This window comes from Mustela nigripes, chromosome X, assembly GCF_022355385.1.
Source record: "Mustela nigripes isolate SB6536 chromosome X, MUSNIG.SB6536, whole genome shotgun sequence".
NCBI lineage: Eukaryota > Metazoa > Chordata > Mammalia > Carnivora > Mustelidae > Mustela > Mustela nigripes.
Genome location: NC_081575.1, coordinates 44112221 through 44128900, shown reverse-complemented (window position 1 = coordinate 44128900; position 16680 = coordinate 44112221). Strand labels below are relative to the sequence as shown.

Here is a 16680-nt window from a genome sequence, read left to right as displayed (position 1 = left end):
TTGACTCTCTCTGCTTGACTTATTTCAGTCAGCATTCACATAGATTTTTTAACACATTTTGAATTTCTTTTTGTGTATGGTATCAGAAAGTGGTCCAGTTTCCTTCTTTTGCATATTGCTGTCCAGTTTTCCAGCACCATTTGTTGAATAGGCTGTCTTTTTGCCATTCGATATTCATTCCTCCTTTGTAAAAGTTTAATTGACCATATAACTGTGGGTTTGTTTCTGCATTTTCTATTCTGTTCCACTGATCCATGTATCTGTTTTTTGTGCCAGTTCCATACTGTTTTGATTACTACAGCTTTGTAATATAAGTTGAAGTCTGGAATTGTGATACCCTCACTTTGCATTTCTTTTTCAGAATTGTTTTGGTTATTCAGGGTCTTTTGTGGTTCCATATAAATTTTAGGATTGTTTGTTTAATTCTGTGAAAAATACTGTTGGTACTTTGATAGGGATTGCATGAAATATATAGAATGCTTTGGGTAATATAGACATTGTAACAGTAATTTTTCTCCCAAACCATGAGCTTGGAAAGTCTCTCCATTTCTGCATTAATTTAGATAAAGTTCCAAGAGAGAGATTTTGGATGTGGAGAAAGAAGAACTGAAAGAGAAGGCATGTAGTTCAAGTTAGGAGCATTTAGGTGGCAAAGTCCAAAAGTAAGTTAGATAAAATAGTAAAAGAGCTCAAAAGAGAGATAGATATATGACAGAAACACAGATTTGGGAGTCAATGTTTATATGATAGTGTAAATCTGAACATTGTAGTAGGCCAAATATTGCTCCTTAGAGATATCAAGATCCTAAATCCCTGGAGCAGGTAAATTTTACCTGATATGGTTAAAGGGATTTGGCTGATGAGATTAAGTTAAAGATCTTGAGACATGGAGATTATCCTGGATTATGTGGGTGACTTCTAAATGTAACTGCAAGTGTCCTTATAAGAAGGAGGGAGATTTTGCATCAGAGGATGAAAAGGCCATGTGATAATGGAAGCAGAAATTATAATTCCCGCAAGCCAAGGGACGTTGACAGCCAATAGAAGCTGGAAGAGAAAAGGAATGGATTCTCCCCTGGATCCTTCGGAAGGAATCAGACCTGACAACACGTTCAGTTTAGCCCTATAGAACTCAAAATTTCGAGTTCTGGCCTCCAGAATTGTAAGTGAATACATTTCTGTTATTTTAAGACACTAAGTCTGTGGTAATTTGTTGTGGCAACAATAGGAATCTAAATGGTAAAACCTTTTCATTTTGAGAATAAAAAATGTTCTGTGAAAAAGCTCTGAAGGATACCAATATTTCAGGGGGCTTATAGCTTGTTGGCTCTGAGCACAAGTGGTGGTATTAAACAGATTTGGATTCAAATTCATTTCTGTACTTAGTAGCAGTGTGACTTTGGGCAAGCTATTTATTTTTTTTAAGATTTTAGGTATTTATTTGACAGAGAGAGACACAGCAAGAGAAGGAACACAAGCATGGAGAGTGGGAGAGGGAGAAGCAGGCCTCCAGCCGAGCAGGGTGCCTGATTTGGGACTCAGTCTCAGGACCCTGGGATCATGACCTGAGCCAAAGGCAAATGCTTAAGGACTGAGCCATCCAGGTGCCCTTAGGCAAGCTATTCAAATGATATATCCAAGTTTCTCTTTCTGTAAAATTGGGACAATAACAGAGGAACCATCAAAGAACATTTGTGAGGATTAATGTCCCTGGTACATAGTAAGTACTTCCTAAATGGTAGTTTTGGAGAGCCATGTGTGTAAGCATGATTTATAACTATTACTGTTTGATTAATAAACATTTTTAATGTGGAGAAGAATCAACACTGCTATTTTTTTAAAGGAGTTATATTGGCTTGTTCAGCTCAGTTTAGCAATGTATGAGAGCATGTGGAAGCTTGGTCCTGAAGCCTGAACTGTGAATAAAAAATGTCTCTATTTGGACTGCTCTATGTGTATATGTGTGTTGTATATATATTTTGGGGAACAGGCCAATATGCAACTTGTTGAGGATGTGAGATGGCAGCAAAATATTTTTCTACTTTAATAGTTCTTAATTTCTATAAAGATCTCTCTCTTTCCTGGTCTCCTTAAAAAAATGTCAGGTATCATTTACATGGAAGTGAATTATATTTACAATGTTAATGATAAGCCACCCTTAAGTAGGTCATAAGCTTGAACAGCTTTTTAAATCCCTTGTTTTTTTTTTATTTTTTAATTTTTTTTAAGATTTTATTTATTTATTTGACAGACAGAGATCACAAGTAGGCAGAGAGGCAGGCAGAGAGAGAGAGAAAGAGGGAAGCAGGCTTCCCGCGGAGCAGAGAGCCCGATGCGGGGCTCGATCCCAGGACCCTGAGATCATGACCCGAGCGGAAGGCAGCAGCCCAAACCACTGAGCCACCCAGGCGCCCCACCGTGGTTTTTTATTTGTTTGTTTGTTTGTTTGTTTTACCTTCAATTCAAGAGTCACATGCTCTACCAGCTGAACCAGCCAGGCATCCCCTCTTTGTAAAGGTTTTTTTTTTTTTTTTTTAAGATTTTATTTATTTATTTGACAGAGAGAAAGAGATCACGAGTAAGCAGAGAGGCCGGCAGAAGGGCAGGGGAAAGCAGGCTTCCCACTGAGCAGACAGCCCAATTCGGGGCTTGATCCCAAGCCCGATCATGACCCGAGCCGAAGGCAGAGGCTTAACCCACTGAGCCACCCAGGTGCCCCGTAAGGGTTCTAAAGTAAAGTTTAAAACACCAAAGACCAAGAAATGGAAAAAAAAAATGTAATGCTGAAGTTGAAACTGGCCTAGTAGAATGTTAAATGAAAGTAGCTTTACTATATTTTTTTAAATATTTTATTTATTTATTTGACAGAGAGAAATCACAAGCAGATGGAGAGGCAGGCAGAGAGAGAGAGAGAGGGAAGCAGGCTCCCCACTGAGCAGAAAGCCTGATGTGGGACTCGATCCCAGGACCCTGAGATCATGACCTGAGCCGAAGGCAGCGGCCCAACCCACTGAGCCACCCAGGCACCCAGCTTTACTGTATTAATGATTAAACAATTATGCAGAAAAATATTGAGAATTAGAAAAAAATCACACTTTAGATCCCTGCCACCTTGCATGGCAAAAGCAAGGTGAGCACTGGTGGCTGACGGGGAAGGTAGAAGAGAGTGGGAGGTAGCAGGAGAGGCAAGTAACCAAGAGGTAGAAGACAGAAAAGCAGAAAATGCAAAACCTGGCTACAGTAGGGATGGGAAGTGGATGGACATTCCCTAGCAATGGGAGAAGAGCAAACTCCAACCCAAGGCACTCATTTCCTTGATTCAAGAAAGCAGATGAGTGCGGGAATGAGCAGCGCACATTGGTTTCACTAAACCAATTGTAGACCCTCAGATTAGCATGGACAAGAATAGATGATACAGGGCAGTTCATGATGAGGTTCCATGCACAAAGGGGCAGAGAGGGGGCCTTTGTGAGTGTGTATGTTGGCAGGACTACAGTAGAGGTTCCTGCTGCACTGCCTGCCAGATGAGAGGTGGGGTGGGGGCCCGGAGTGAGTTGGGGTGGAGAATGAGCTCTGCAGTGATGCATGGCCCTCACATGAACAGGAGTTAAGGGGAGCATAAGTCCCTCTTGTTCAGGTCTTTTTTTCTGCAACACTCCCTTTTCCACGGAGGTGGGCTGGCATCTGGTGCAGAGCAGGACAGGGAGGAATACACTTCCCCAGAACAAACCAGGTCTGTGTGGGCAACTGGACCAGGAACTATGTTGGTGAATATGGCTTAAAGGAGTGTGCATGGACGTGAAGGAGGGCAAAGACTGAAGCCGTTTTTGGCCTGTATGCTCTATGCCTCTTCAGTCTTTTGGAATAAAATTGATGGGCCTAGGGATAGAAGGGAGGGCTGGAGAAGGATCATGGAAGGGACACAGAGATCTGGTTTGGAAATAATCTGTTTCTTTCACAACCTGCCTACAGGAAAACAGTAGATAAATGCAGAGAGATAAGCCTCAAGATGAAGAGGGAGGAGATAAAACAAATGGTGGTATGTAAGAGGGCACAAGAGTGAATGAACGGAGACTAAGAAATCATGAAAACAAGTTCCCTATTTCAATATGGTGGGCACTTCGTGGCTGGAGATGAGGGAGGCAGGACAGAAAGGAGGACCTTTGAGATTTGAGCAGATGGGGTGGTTAATCTTGAAAGACACTTTTGTCTCATATACTGGTCTGTCCACCAAACACTTCAGTACCACACACTCTCATCTGTGTGCAGGTTTAAATATCCGTTAGACATGTCTTATTTCAAGAAGGGAAATTGGAGGAGGAACTGCTTGGAATTTGGTCAGGCTGGTATGACACAATGATCTGGCCCGGAGGTCTAGGGTGAGGGATGAAAGAGTGGATATGGCTTAGGCAAGAATATGACTAGGCCGTCACACTGCTCCTACTTGCCTCTCATTCAGTCAAGGGAAGGGACTGTAAAAAGGACTAAATGGGAAGTTGTTGAGAGAGAATGAGGAAATCTACACTGGCCTTGGTTGTCTGGGAAGAACCTGAAGAGAGGAGTGAATTAGAGGGAGGGTGAGACCTTTGCACTCATTTCCTTGATTCAAGAAAGCAGATGAGTGCAGGAATGAGCAGCACACATTCAGCATTTCCTCCCTAACAGTAATTTAATTCAAAGAAGAAAAAGGAAAAACAAATCTCAACGTGGAAAATACCTACCAAGCAAATGAGGAAAAGGTTGACTAGTTACCTTTGGAAGAAGGTGAAGGCCAGGAAGCTAGAGGAAATTCTAGCCAGGAGTAAGCACTCCATAAACTTGCCAATAATGATGAAGGGATAGAAGGAGAAAGAGGAGATGAGATGACAAGATGACAAGACTGGTTGTTACAAACTTCTGTCATATGGTCCATATACCTAGTCATGTCTTGGTGGAAGTTCATTCAACAACACTTCTTAATAGGAAGGGATGTCTAGTTCTGGAAGGCATTAATTTGCTGATTTCCAAGTTAACATAACATAAATAAATGAGAAAATACACTGAGTGACATAGTTCTTCTTTTCAGATTTGACATATCAACTTTATCATATATTAAAAGGCCTTTTTATGTCTAAATATGTCCATGCTACTGTTTATATATTTTTCTATTATTGGGAGATGACCAAACTATTTTATTTATTTGTGGTAAATTGTTCCATCTGGCTATTGATATTTTCCTTTTCAATATCCCAGAAAGAAACTCTAAGCCCCTTAGTATTTACCCCTCATTCCCATCTCCTCCCAGCTACTAGCATTATTCTACTTTTTGTCTCAATAGATTTGTCTATTCTGAATATTTCTTATAATTGAAATCATATAATATGTGGACTTTTGTGTTTGGCTTTCATTTAGAATAATGCTTTCAAGGTTTATCCATGTTGTAGCATTTACCAGGACTTCATTCTTTTTTATATATATTGAATAATACTCTGTTGTATAAATATACCACATTTTGCTTATTAGTTTGTCAGTTGATGGACTTTTGGGTTGCTGGCATTTTTTTCACTATTATAAATATTTGTGTACAGGTTTTGTGAACATAGGTTTTCAGTTCTCTTGAGTATATTCTTACAAAGGAGTTGCTAGGTCACATGTATCTCTATGTATAACTTTTGGAAGAATTGCCCAGCTGTTTTCCATGGCAACAGCATGGTTATATATTCCCACCAGCAATGTATGAATGTTACAATTCTCCATATCTTCATCAACACTTCTTATTGTTTTTTTTTTTAAATAATAGCCTTGCTAGTGGATGCAAAGTGCCTAGGGGACACAACCGCAGTGGTTCTGCTATTGTCTAACCTTTATGCAGAAATTGGTCCTCCTGACTAGTCTACTACTAGATTAGGTTATGCCATTCACTTGGAAATGTTTGACCTAATGGTCAGAATTTATATTTTACATTGTTCTCTACACAGGTCCTGCTGCTTTCCAAATGCAATTCTTGGGCCCTGGTGTCCTTCTCAGTTATCCTTATCAGAAAGGATCTGAATAGGTCATTTACATGAAGCTATACTTGACTAATTGTGAGAGTGTGACGAACTTCCAAAAATGAGAAAAAGAGAGAAGACATTCTATGTGAAAGATTCACAGAGTTTTCAGTTTATGGAGACCCCAGGGGCTTTGTCCTTGAGTACTGTGACAAGATAACTGTTTTCTTGTTTTTTCTTACAAGAAACACTGTCCCTATTTGCACTATTAATATAGATATTCTTACCAAATTGATCTACAGATTCAAGCCAATTCTAATAAGAATCTTGCAGGCTTAAAAAAATGATCAGCTGATTCCAAAGTTTATATGAAAATTCAAGGGACCTAGAATATCCAAAGCAATTTTAATAGAGAAGAACAAAGTTGCAGGAGTTTCCCTACCTAGCTTTGATACTTACTATAAGGTGACAGCAATCAAGATATTTTGATACTGGTGAAAAGATAGACATATAGATCAATAGAGCAGAATAGAAAGTACAAAAGTACCGACATATATATGAATACATGATTTTTGACAAAGGTACAACATATAGGAAAGAGAAAGGAAAATCTTTTCAACCAATGGTGCTGTATTAGTAGAATATCAATATGGAACAAAATGAACACCAGAGTTTACTTCATACCTTACACAAAAATTAACATGAGATGGTTCATAAAACAAAATGAAAAGCCTAAAACTATAAAACTATTAGAGTAAAATATAGGAGAAAGTCTCACAAACTTGGATTAGGCAACACATTATTTAAATAGAACACAATTATAAAAGGAAAAGTGGATTAAATGGGCTTCATGTAAATTTAAAACTTTTGGTCTTTGAAAGAAACCATTAAATAAATGAAAAGGCAAACCAAGACTGAGAGAAAAATTTGCAACTTATGTATCAAAGAAATTGAATATAGAATTTATAAAGAAATCTTGCAACTTAGTAGTAAGAGGATGAACAACAAAATTTTAAAAATTAGTAAAATATTGGGGTACCTGGGTGGCTCAGTCTGTTGAGTGTCTGCCTTCAGCTCAGGTCATGATCCCAGGGACCTGGGATTAAGCCCGAAGTTGGGCTCCCTGCTCAGCCGGGAGTCTGGTTCTCCCTCTCCCTCTGCACCACCCCACCACTCATGCTCACACACTCTCTTTTACATAAATAAAAATCTTTAAAAAAATTAGCAAAATATTGGAACAAATTACTTCACAAAAGAAGACATATGAACAATTAATGAGTATATGAAAAGATGCTGAACATCATTAGTCACCAGAGAAATAAAAATTAGAGCTATAAGATAATATACACCTTTTAAGATGGTTAAAATTTCCAATAGACATATGAGAAGATGCTCAACATCACTCGTCATCAGGGAAATACAAATCAAAACTACAATGAGCTACCACCTCCCACTTGTCAGAATGGCTAATATTAACACAAGAAACAACAGGTGTTGGTGAGGTTTCGGAGAAAGGGGATCTTTCTTGCACTGTTGGTGGGAATGCAAACTGGTGCAGCCACTGTGGAGAACAGCATGGAGGTTCCTCAAAAAGTTAAAAATAGAGCTAGAATATGATCCAGCAATTACACCACTAGGTATTTACCCAAAGAATACAAAAAACACTATTCAAAGAGATATATGGACCCCAATGTTTATAGCAGTCTTATCTAAAATAGCCAAACTATGGAAAGAGCCCAAGTGTGCATTGACTGATGAATATTTGCCAATGCACCAATATTCTGAGGCACACTTTATGACTTTATTTGTAATAGTCAAAAATGGAAAGTATCTAAGTGTCCATCAAGAGATGAATGGATAAACATTCACTATATCATGGACTACCACTCAGCAGTAGAAAGGGATAAGCTATTACTACATGCAAAATCATTATGTTGCATGAATGAAGCCAGGTAAGAATAAAGGAGAGTACATGCTCTGTGGTTCACTTTATATTATTGCATAAAGCGAAATACAATGACAGAAAGCAGACCAGAGGTTGCTTGAGCATGGGGATGGAAGGAGGGCTGAATTACAAATTGGAAGAAAAATACTTTTGGAGATAATGGAAGTGTTTGGTATTTTCATTGTGGTCATGATTTTATAGACTTAAATATATGTAAAACAGATCAAATTGCATGGATTAGGTACTTAAAATTTTTTAATTTATACCTTAATAAAGTTAAATAATTACTCACATGTAGACACAGACTGAAAGAACTGGAAGTGATAACCTGTTTTGGTGTTTTCTCCTTATGATATTTAGTTTGTTTTTGCTTTATTCTTTATAAGTCCATTTTTTTTTCCTTCCTGGCCTCTTTAAAGATTCCTTCAGTGATATCTTGTTTTCTATTACTTGAGGGTGACAACATATGCTTCTGAACGTCTCTTCTCATAGATCTCCTCTTTCTCTTTTTAATTACTAGGCTTCTATCGCAAGCCTTACTTCAAAATCTATGAAAACATACACATTTTCCTTGAGAAACTAAACGAACACGAACACCTAAATGACTGATAAGGTTGAATGCATTAATCTTTTTTGTTGTTCCTGGTTGATTCTTTTGTTTCCATATTTATTTTCTTGCCAGCCTCTTTAGGGACATTTCAAACTAATAGATCTCCATCATCACCTTAAAAAGTCAGAATGTACTGCACACCTAGACTGACCCTCCCATGGGATGTGTAAGTTAATGGAAGTGTTCACTAAAATAACAGTTCTTGGGATGCCTGGGTGGCTCAATTGGTTAAGTGTCTGCCTTCAGCTCAGATCATGATCCCATGGTCTTGGGATCAGTCCTGCATAGGGCTCCTTACTCAGCGGGAAGCCTGCTTCTTCCTCTGCCTGCCGCTCTCTGCTTGCTCTCTCTCTCTCTCTCTCCCTGACAAATAAATGGATAAAATCTTAAAAAAAAAAAAAGTAACTGAGTTCTCCTTCAATCACTTTCTAATTCCATGACTTACTTTTCCTCCTGGCTATTACTTTTTCCAGAAAGTTCTGTTCTCACCCCTCCACCTCTGCTGAAACATCCAGGAAAGTGTGCTTCCTTGTTTGTCTTCAGTCATGTTCTGATCATGGCCCCAAAACTTTACTGCTTGTAGAGAGTTCTGTACTCACACCCCACCATCAGAGAAACTCCCAATAAAGGGGTCTTAATTTGGTTCTTCAACCAATCACATTGTGACTTTGTTCCCAGACATTTACCACTTCCAGAAAGTTCTGACTTCATCATCCCACACCCTCAGAAACACCATAGAGAGGGGATTTATTTCAGTTCTTCAAAAAATCTTATTCTTAACCCCAACATTACTTCTTTTGGAAAATATGTCCTCATCTCCCACCACCCCCACCACCCCCAAAGAACCCTGATGAGGAGGCTTCCATCAGTTCTTCTTCCACCAGTCAAGTTCTGATCTCACTTCCCACCCACAGATTTTAAAAAATTGGGGCTACCTTGGGAAATCTGGGATTGGTGTATGGAAAGGTATAGTATTGATTTTCAGAAGGAACAAAAGGCCATTCATAAACAGCACTCAATCAGCTAGCCTTTATGAAGTGCCTGTGGGTTCACCACCTTGCATTTCCAGATCAGACTCTCCATCATCCCCTTCCTCTAGACAGTAGGTGAATGATCATTCCAGCTCCAAAATATTGTAAGGGACACAGGGCTCTCCTTAAATGCTTGCCAATTAAACATGCAGGGATTCTGGGTGTGAACAAGAAATAGTGATTTTGTTAATGTATACTACTGGCAATCAGTACACACATATTTCCAAATCATGCCTTGTGGAGGGGATGTGGTAAGGAGATAAGCACCCTGAACCAGGAACTGTGGTCCCCCCTCTATCACAAACTGGCTATGTGACCTTGGGAAAACCATTTCTCTACTTAGTTTCCTCATCTGTGAAACAAAGTTTGAGGAAGTGACTTTTAAAATTTGTGATTTTTTAAAATAATTTTTACTTAAATTCAACTTAATTAACATATATTATTAATTTCAGAGGTAGAATTCAATGACTTATCACTTGCACACACCACCTAGGGCTCATTCCATCAAGTGCCCTCCTTAATGCTTATCACCCAGTTACCCCATCCTCCCACCCACCTCCCCTCCAGCAACCCTCAATTTATTCCCTAGAGTAAGGAATCTTACGGTTTTGCCTACCTGTTTTCATCTTTTCCTTCCCTTCCTGTATTGTTCATGTTTTGTTCCTTAAATTCTACATATGAGTGAAATCATATGGTATATGTCTTTTTCTGACTTATTTAGCATAAAACCTCTAGTTCCATCCACGTAATAGCAAATGGCAAGATTTCATTCTTTTCTTTTTTTAAAAGGTTTTATTAGAGAGAAGGCATAAACAGAGGAGAGGGAAAAGCAGGTTCCTTGCTGAGTGGGGATCCCCACTTGGGGTTTGATCCCAGAACTCTGGGATCATGACCTGAGCCAAAGGCAGATGCTCAACCGACTTGAGCCATTGAGCCATCCAGGTGACCCAACATTTCATTCTTTTTCATGGCTAATATTCCATCATACTGTGTGGGGTGCATAACACACACACACACACCCCACATTCATAGACACATACATACATACATAAAACAGTGGCCTAAGATTAAAGGTGCACATTATATTTTTTTAAAAGATTTTATTTATTTATTTATTTGACAGATCAGAAGTAGGCAGAGAGGCAGGCAGAGAGAGGGATTGGGGGAAGCAGGCTCCTTGCTGAGCAGAGAGCCTGACGTGGGGCTTGATCCCAGGACCCTGGGACCACAACCCGAGACAAAGGCAGAGGCTTTAATCCACTGAGCCACCCAGGCGCCCCGTGTACATTAGATTTACCTGGAAAGTTTGTTAAAAATGGAGATTCTGGAGTGTCCATCTGTGGGTCTGGAGGATAGAAGCCAGATGTTTTACATTCTTAGAAAGCCCCCCTCCCAAGGTGTTTTTATGCCAGTGGTGGACTCATACTCCTTGAAAAACAGTAGGGCATACATATTTAAAATGATATCAGATGTTGAGTTATGAGTTATCCTTGCTCATGGGATGAGAACAACAACAACAGAAAACAAAGACTAGAGATTTTGAGTCCAGGTAGCTAGAAGAGGAAAGGAGTATTAAAAAATAAAGACTAGGGTGAAAGTGGAAGATTGCTTTTTAAACTGCTTTATTAATTTCACTTTATGAAAGGAATAGTTTTTCCTAAAACTGAGTGAAATTGCCCTACTGGACAGAAAATTTTACATTTGAGACAAAACACTACTTAATTACAAACTGGTAAGTGGAAACACCAAAAGCTTTACAGAAAAAGTAAATCACAAAACTACAAGCTTGTAGAGCTGAGGCCACATTAACAACCTCAGAGAAAACCTTAGGTTTCAAGGTATAAGGCAAAAGTCATAATGATTATCAGGTTCAGGAGTCTGGAAGCGCTTATGATGTCTCATTTGCTGCTCCTTAGTCTTTCTCTTGACCTCCATCATCTGCCCTACAAACTTTTCCTCCTCACCTCCCACTTCATTGTGATCAGTATGCCTGCTAGGTATGGCCCACCGAAAATTAGGGACAAGTCGTCTCATTCGCCCCAGCCTGACATTTTTTCCATGCTTCTGGCCTTCACCCCCTTTCGAATTGCGTGATCCCTCTTCATTCTGCATGGGGCCCTGTTCCTCTCCTTCGTTTTCCTGCTGGGCATTTTCCATGTTGACATTTTTCACCACTTGTTTCTGTTTGGACGCCATTGCTCCTAGGAGGTAAGAGACCAGGAAAAGCGCTATTTTGGGGGGTGGGGGTGGGGTGGTGGGACGATCAGCACCGAGGACAGAGGCCCTACTATGCACCTTTCAAAATTCAGAGCCCAGGATTTCAAAGGCTTTTGAAAATTTTACTCTCCCACCGGAGAGGCTCCTTGCATTCTTCAGGGGGATCCCGGTCCGAGCCCTCCCCCGCTCCCTCCCTGTCGCTCCTCTCCCCTTCCCCACCAAAGCCCACCATTTTCCCTGCCAATTTCTGCCCAGGCCTCTGCAAGGCATCAAGATGGAGGACGGGCTGGGCGGGGGGCGCGGGGGAGGAGGGAATCTGGGGTCTCAGGGCTTTCCATACTTTCCCCCCCGCCCCCCACACTGTACCCGGCACCGACCTGGGCCTATCCTTGCAGTCTCCTCCTCCCAATTCTCGCCGAGAGTGCGCCGCCGCGACACTTAGACTTGCACACCTGCAGAGGGCCGGGGTGGGGACAGCGGGGGCTGCTGCAGCCGAGCGCTCCCCGCCGACCCAAAGCTACCCAGCTCCGCCCGGACCCTCCACGGCCGCCTCGCCCCCACACCCAGCCGCCCCATCCCCAGCGCTGACCACCATTTTCCACACCAAGAAGGACGGGGGCGGGGCGGGAGTGCAAGAGGCAGGTGTTTCCGAAGGGTCGTCGCTTCACCGCCGTCCAGCCCTCGGCTTACTGTTTTCTGCGGCCAAACGCGGGCTGCGAGGCGGCGTGAGCGCTGCGAGCGCTGCGGTCCTTGCGCCGCTTCGCTCCCTGGCAGCCGGCCCCCAGCAGGGCTCGGCGGGCCGCGTGGGCTCTCCCACACCCAGACCAGGGAACGCTCCCCCTCCTCCCGGTCCCTTACCTGCTTCCCCTCCGCGTCTGACTCTTGGGGATCGCTTCTGGCCCGCGCGCCCGCACGGCCACCGGGTGTAGACACCGAGAAGTGAGCGAGCGAAGGCCAGCTCTGACGCTACAGCGAGGTGAGCGAGTCAGCGTTGGCGGCTCACGTGAGGCCTTCGTCACCGCGAGTGGCACCGCCCCCATTCCGTGCCGGCTTCTGCCCGCAGGGTGGCGCACAGCCCGTTGTCCAGCGCAGTTCCCCTCTGCTGCCGGGTCCTTTTTATTTTATTAATTTATTTGCCAGAGGGGGAAAAAAAAGAGCCCAAGTTGGGGGAGCTGCAGGCAGAGGGAGAAGCAGGCTCCTCGCAGAGCAAGGAGTCCCATGCGAAACTGGATCCCAGGACCCTGGGATCATGACCTGAGCCAAGGCAGACGCTAAAGCGGCTGAACCACCCAGGATTCCCGAGCCGGGTCCTTCTTAACTGCACCTGTCTGGGCTCTGTGGCTCTCCCTTCTTTGTATATTCCTGGGCGTTTCTGTGCCTGCTGGGGAAAGGCAGTATCTTCTCAGGGGCCTACTGGCCCTTCGCAGTTCTTCCCTGGGGACTTGCCTCTTCCTCTCTTCTGCTCCTGGGATACATCCCTATCCACTCCAGGAGGACGGGGCAAATTTAAGCAGGTGCAGAAAACTCAGTGGTGAAGATAATCACATTTTAGTGCAATATTAAAAAAAATTAATGCAAGGACATCTATGAGCAAGATGTCCCACCCACCCTGCTGCCAACCTGTGGGCCTCTCGGCTACCAACGCTCACTATTTTCTCTATACCAAATGTGTATGTGGGGTGGGGGGACAAGAAAAGATATGGAATTTTTTCTAATTCTTCTTAATATCTTTTTCTTTTGTTGTTCCCTTTTAGAATTGCGTTCTCTTTATAGTTTACATGAACTTTAACTTTTGTTATGGAAAATTTCAAACATATGCAAAAATAAAATGGTATAATGAAAGCCACTGTACTCATCACCTAGCTGCGAAAGTTAACTCATTGCCAGTATTATTTCATGTATCTCCTTACCCACTTTCTACTCTTAGAAATTATTTTTGAAGCAAATCCCGGTCCTAATATTATTTTGCGTGTATTTTCAAAGTACGTGTCTATAAGGACTCTCATGTACTTAATTATATAATTTATATATAATATAATATATATATATTTATATCACAATAGCATTTTTACACCTAACAATTGATAATTTCTTAATACTGTTTTATGTCTGGGGTGTCTGGGTGGCTCAGTTGGTTAAGCGTCTGCCTTGGGCTCAGGTCATGATCCCAGAGTCCTGGGATTGAGCCCCGAGTTGGGCTCCCTTCTCAGTGGGGAGTCTGCTTTCCCCTCTTCCTCTGCCTCTCCCCCTGCTTGTGCTCTCTCCATCTCCCTCTCAATTGAATAAATAAAATCTTTAAAAAATACTGTTTTATGTCCAACCCATGTTCAAATTCTCAATTCTGTCATAGTTAAAAAAATTATTTATTTTTAAATTGTAAGACTTTTTAAAAAAGGTTTATTATTTATTTATTTATTTATTTATTTGAAAGAAAGAGAGACAACAAGCAGGGGGAGCAGGAGAAGGAGAAGCAGGCTCCCCAGTGAGCAGGGAATGGGATATGGGGCTCCATCTCAGGACCCTAAGATCATGACCTAAACTGAAGTCAGATGCTTAAACAACTGAGCCACCCAGGCACCCCATCATAGCTTTTTTTAAGAAATAGTTTGTTTGGATCATGTTCTGAATAAGAACTAATATGTATTTCTGCCTTCAAGATACTCTTTTTGTCTTTGACTTTGACAATTTGACTATAATGGGTCTTGGTGAGTGTATTCTGCAAGTTCATATCTGATGTTGAAACTTTCTATTGTATTTTTAATTTCAGCTACTGTACTTTTCAGCTTCAGAATTTTTGTTAGTACTTTTGATAATTTTTTCCTGTTTATTTATTTTCTCTATTTGGTGAGCCATTCTCCTGGTTTATTTTACTTCTTTGTTCGTGGTTTCCTTTAACTTTTTGAGCATATTAAAGACAGTTGACTTAAAATCTTTCCTTAGTAAGTCCACCTTGCTCAGGGACAGTTTCTACTAATTCCGTTTTTGCTGTGAATAGGCCATACTTTCTTTGCATGTTTTACAGTTTTTGCTGTTGAAACTAAACATTTTGAATATTATAATGTGGCACCTCTGGGAGTCATATTCTTCCCTCTCCTCAGGATTTGTTGCTGGCTATTGTGGGTTGATGTTTGTTTGTTTAGTGACCTTTCTAAATTGTTTTTGTGAAATTTGTATTCTTTTGTTATGTGTACCACTGAAGTCTATTGCCTTAGCTTAGTGATTAGCTGGTGTTTTGACAGCTACCTTAAATACCTGGAGCCACTAAAAGAAAAAAAGGAAGAAACACTCTCACTCTTTGCAGATTGGTCTGTGCTGAGGAACTCATTCACTGCTTGCAGAGAGTCTGCTTGATGATTCTCTCCCTTTGCCCTTTTCCCCTACTCATGCATGCACTTACTGAAGACTCTTATTTTGGGATCTCTTTGGTTCCCATTTTTGGCCACCTTCCCCTTTCCTTTCATGCCATGATCTCTTCTTTAGCAGCCATCTCATCTATACATATATCTTCAGTCGCCATCCACCCATATATGATTCCTGTATTTTCCTCTCTAGCTCAGTCTTTGATATAAATATCTTGCTACATTCTTAACATTCCCACTGGGGTATGCAAAGGTATAAAGAAATCAAGATGGCCTATTATGTTCCCTCTAAAAAAGATCCATTATGTGTTGCCCATTCCAGTTAACATTACTACCTATCACACAGATGTTCAGGAAAGTCACCTGAGAATCCCACTAACACTTCCCTTTTGTACCCCTGCTACCCACCCAATTTTCATATTTTTCATGAGTTCATCTCTTTGTTCATTCATGAATATCTTCATTCATGTGGTAGAGAGAGAAATATTGCTGTATCAGGGGAGAAGGGGGATAATTACACAATCACAGTCCTCGATGGGTTATCATTGCAAAGAAAAGGGGCTACCTTAGTAAGATTTGTCACATGGGAGGAAGTAGAGAGCATAGTTGCTGATGTGGGTAATTTGGTAGGTTTGTTGGTCAGAACATATAGGCAATCTCTTCTGTGATGGCATCTACTTTTCTAAAGAAAGCAGAAGCCTAAGGAGCACTTGAGAATGTTGAGGTATGAGACAGTGTTGAAGGTTTGTCCAGAGAATAGGTGTTGTGCCATAGTGGTTTCAGATATTGAGAAAGTATATTGACTGTGAAAATATGGTAAGGAACACCTGGGTGGCTCAGTTGTTGGGAATCTGCCTTCAGCTCCAGTGGTGATCCCAGGGTCCTGGGATGGAGCCCCGAGCCGACAACAGGCTCTCTGATTGGCAGTGAGTCTGCTTCTCTCTCTCCCACTCCCCTTGATTGTATTCCCTTTCTTGCTGCTTCTCTCTCACTGTCAAATAAATTAATAAATAAAGTCTTTTAAAAAATATGGTAAGATTACTAACCAAGTCTGAGTACTGCTCCTTATCCTGCATTAGCTTCTCTTCAACCTTAATTCCCACAACTCTCCTACTTTTTCCACCAGGTTCCAGCCACACGGTTTTTTTTTCTTCCTTTTCAGGAACAAATCATGCTCACTCCCACTTCAGAGTCTGCTGTTCCGTAGTCTAACTGCAAAAGATTTTTATACACACACAGCTCTTTCTTGTCCTCCAGTTCTCAGATGAAAAGTCATGTCCATAACATGGCCTTCTCTAGTGATAGGCACGGTACAACTCCAGGGATCATGGTGCATATTGTAGTCTAAATACATGATGGTCTTTCAAGTTTTACACTGAATGGCATTGGACATCCTTCACTGCCCTTCCCGTAAATGTAATTTTCTATCCCACTTCCCTTTCTTATTTTCTTCGTGGCACTCTTCACCCACTGAAATTACATTGGTTATTGTTTATTTTATGTGTCCAAAAGAGAATATAAGCCCCCTAAGGGGAAGGGTCTTTCCTCT

General features: G+C 41.4%; 1 protein-coding gene across 1 annotated transcript; it reads right to left on the bottom strand.

Annotated features, from left to right (window-relative positions):
- Positions 1-11160: 11160 nt before the first annotated feature.
- Positions 11161-12775, bottom strand: BEX4 (brain expressed X-linked 4). The gene is made up of 3 exons (XM_059384562.1): positions 12631-12775; positions 12150-12224; positions 11161-11756 (listed from the first exon to the last, which is right to left on the bottom strand). The coding sequence occupies exon 3, from the start codon at positions 11749-11751 to the stop codon at positions 11389-11391; it is 363 nt and encodes a 120-aa protein (XP_059240545.1). The 5' UTR covers positions 11752-11756; positions 12150-12224; positions 12631-12775; the 3' UTR covers positions 11161-11388.
- Positions 12776-16680: the final 3905 nt, after the last annotated feature.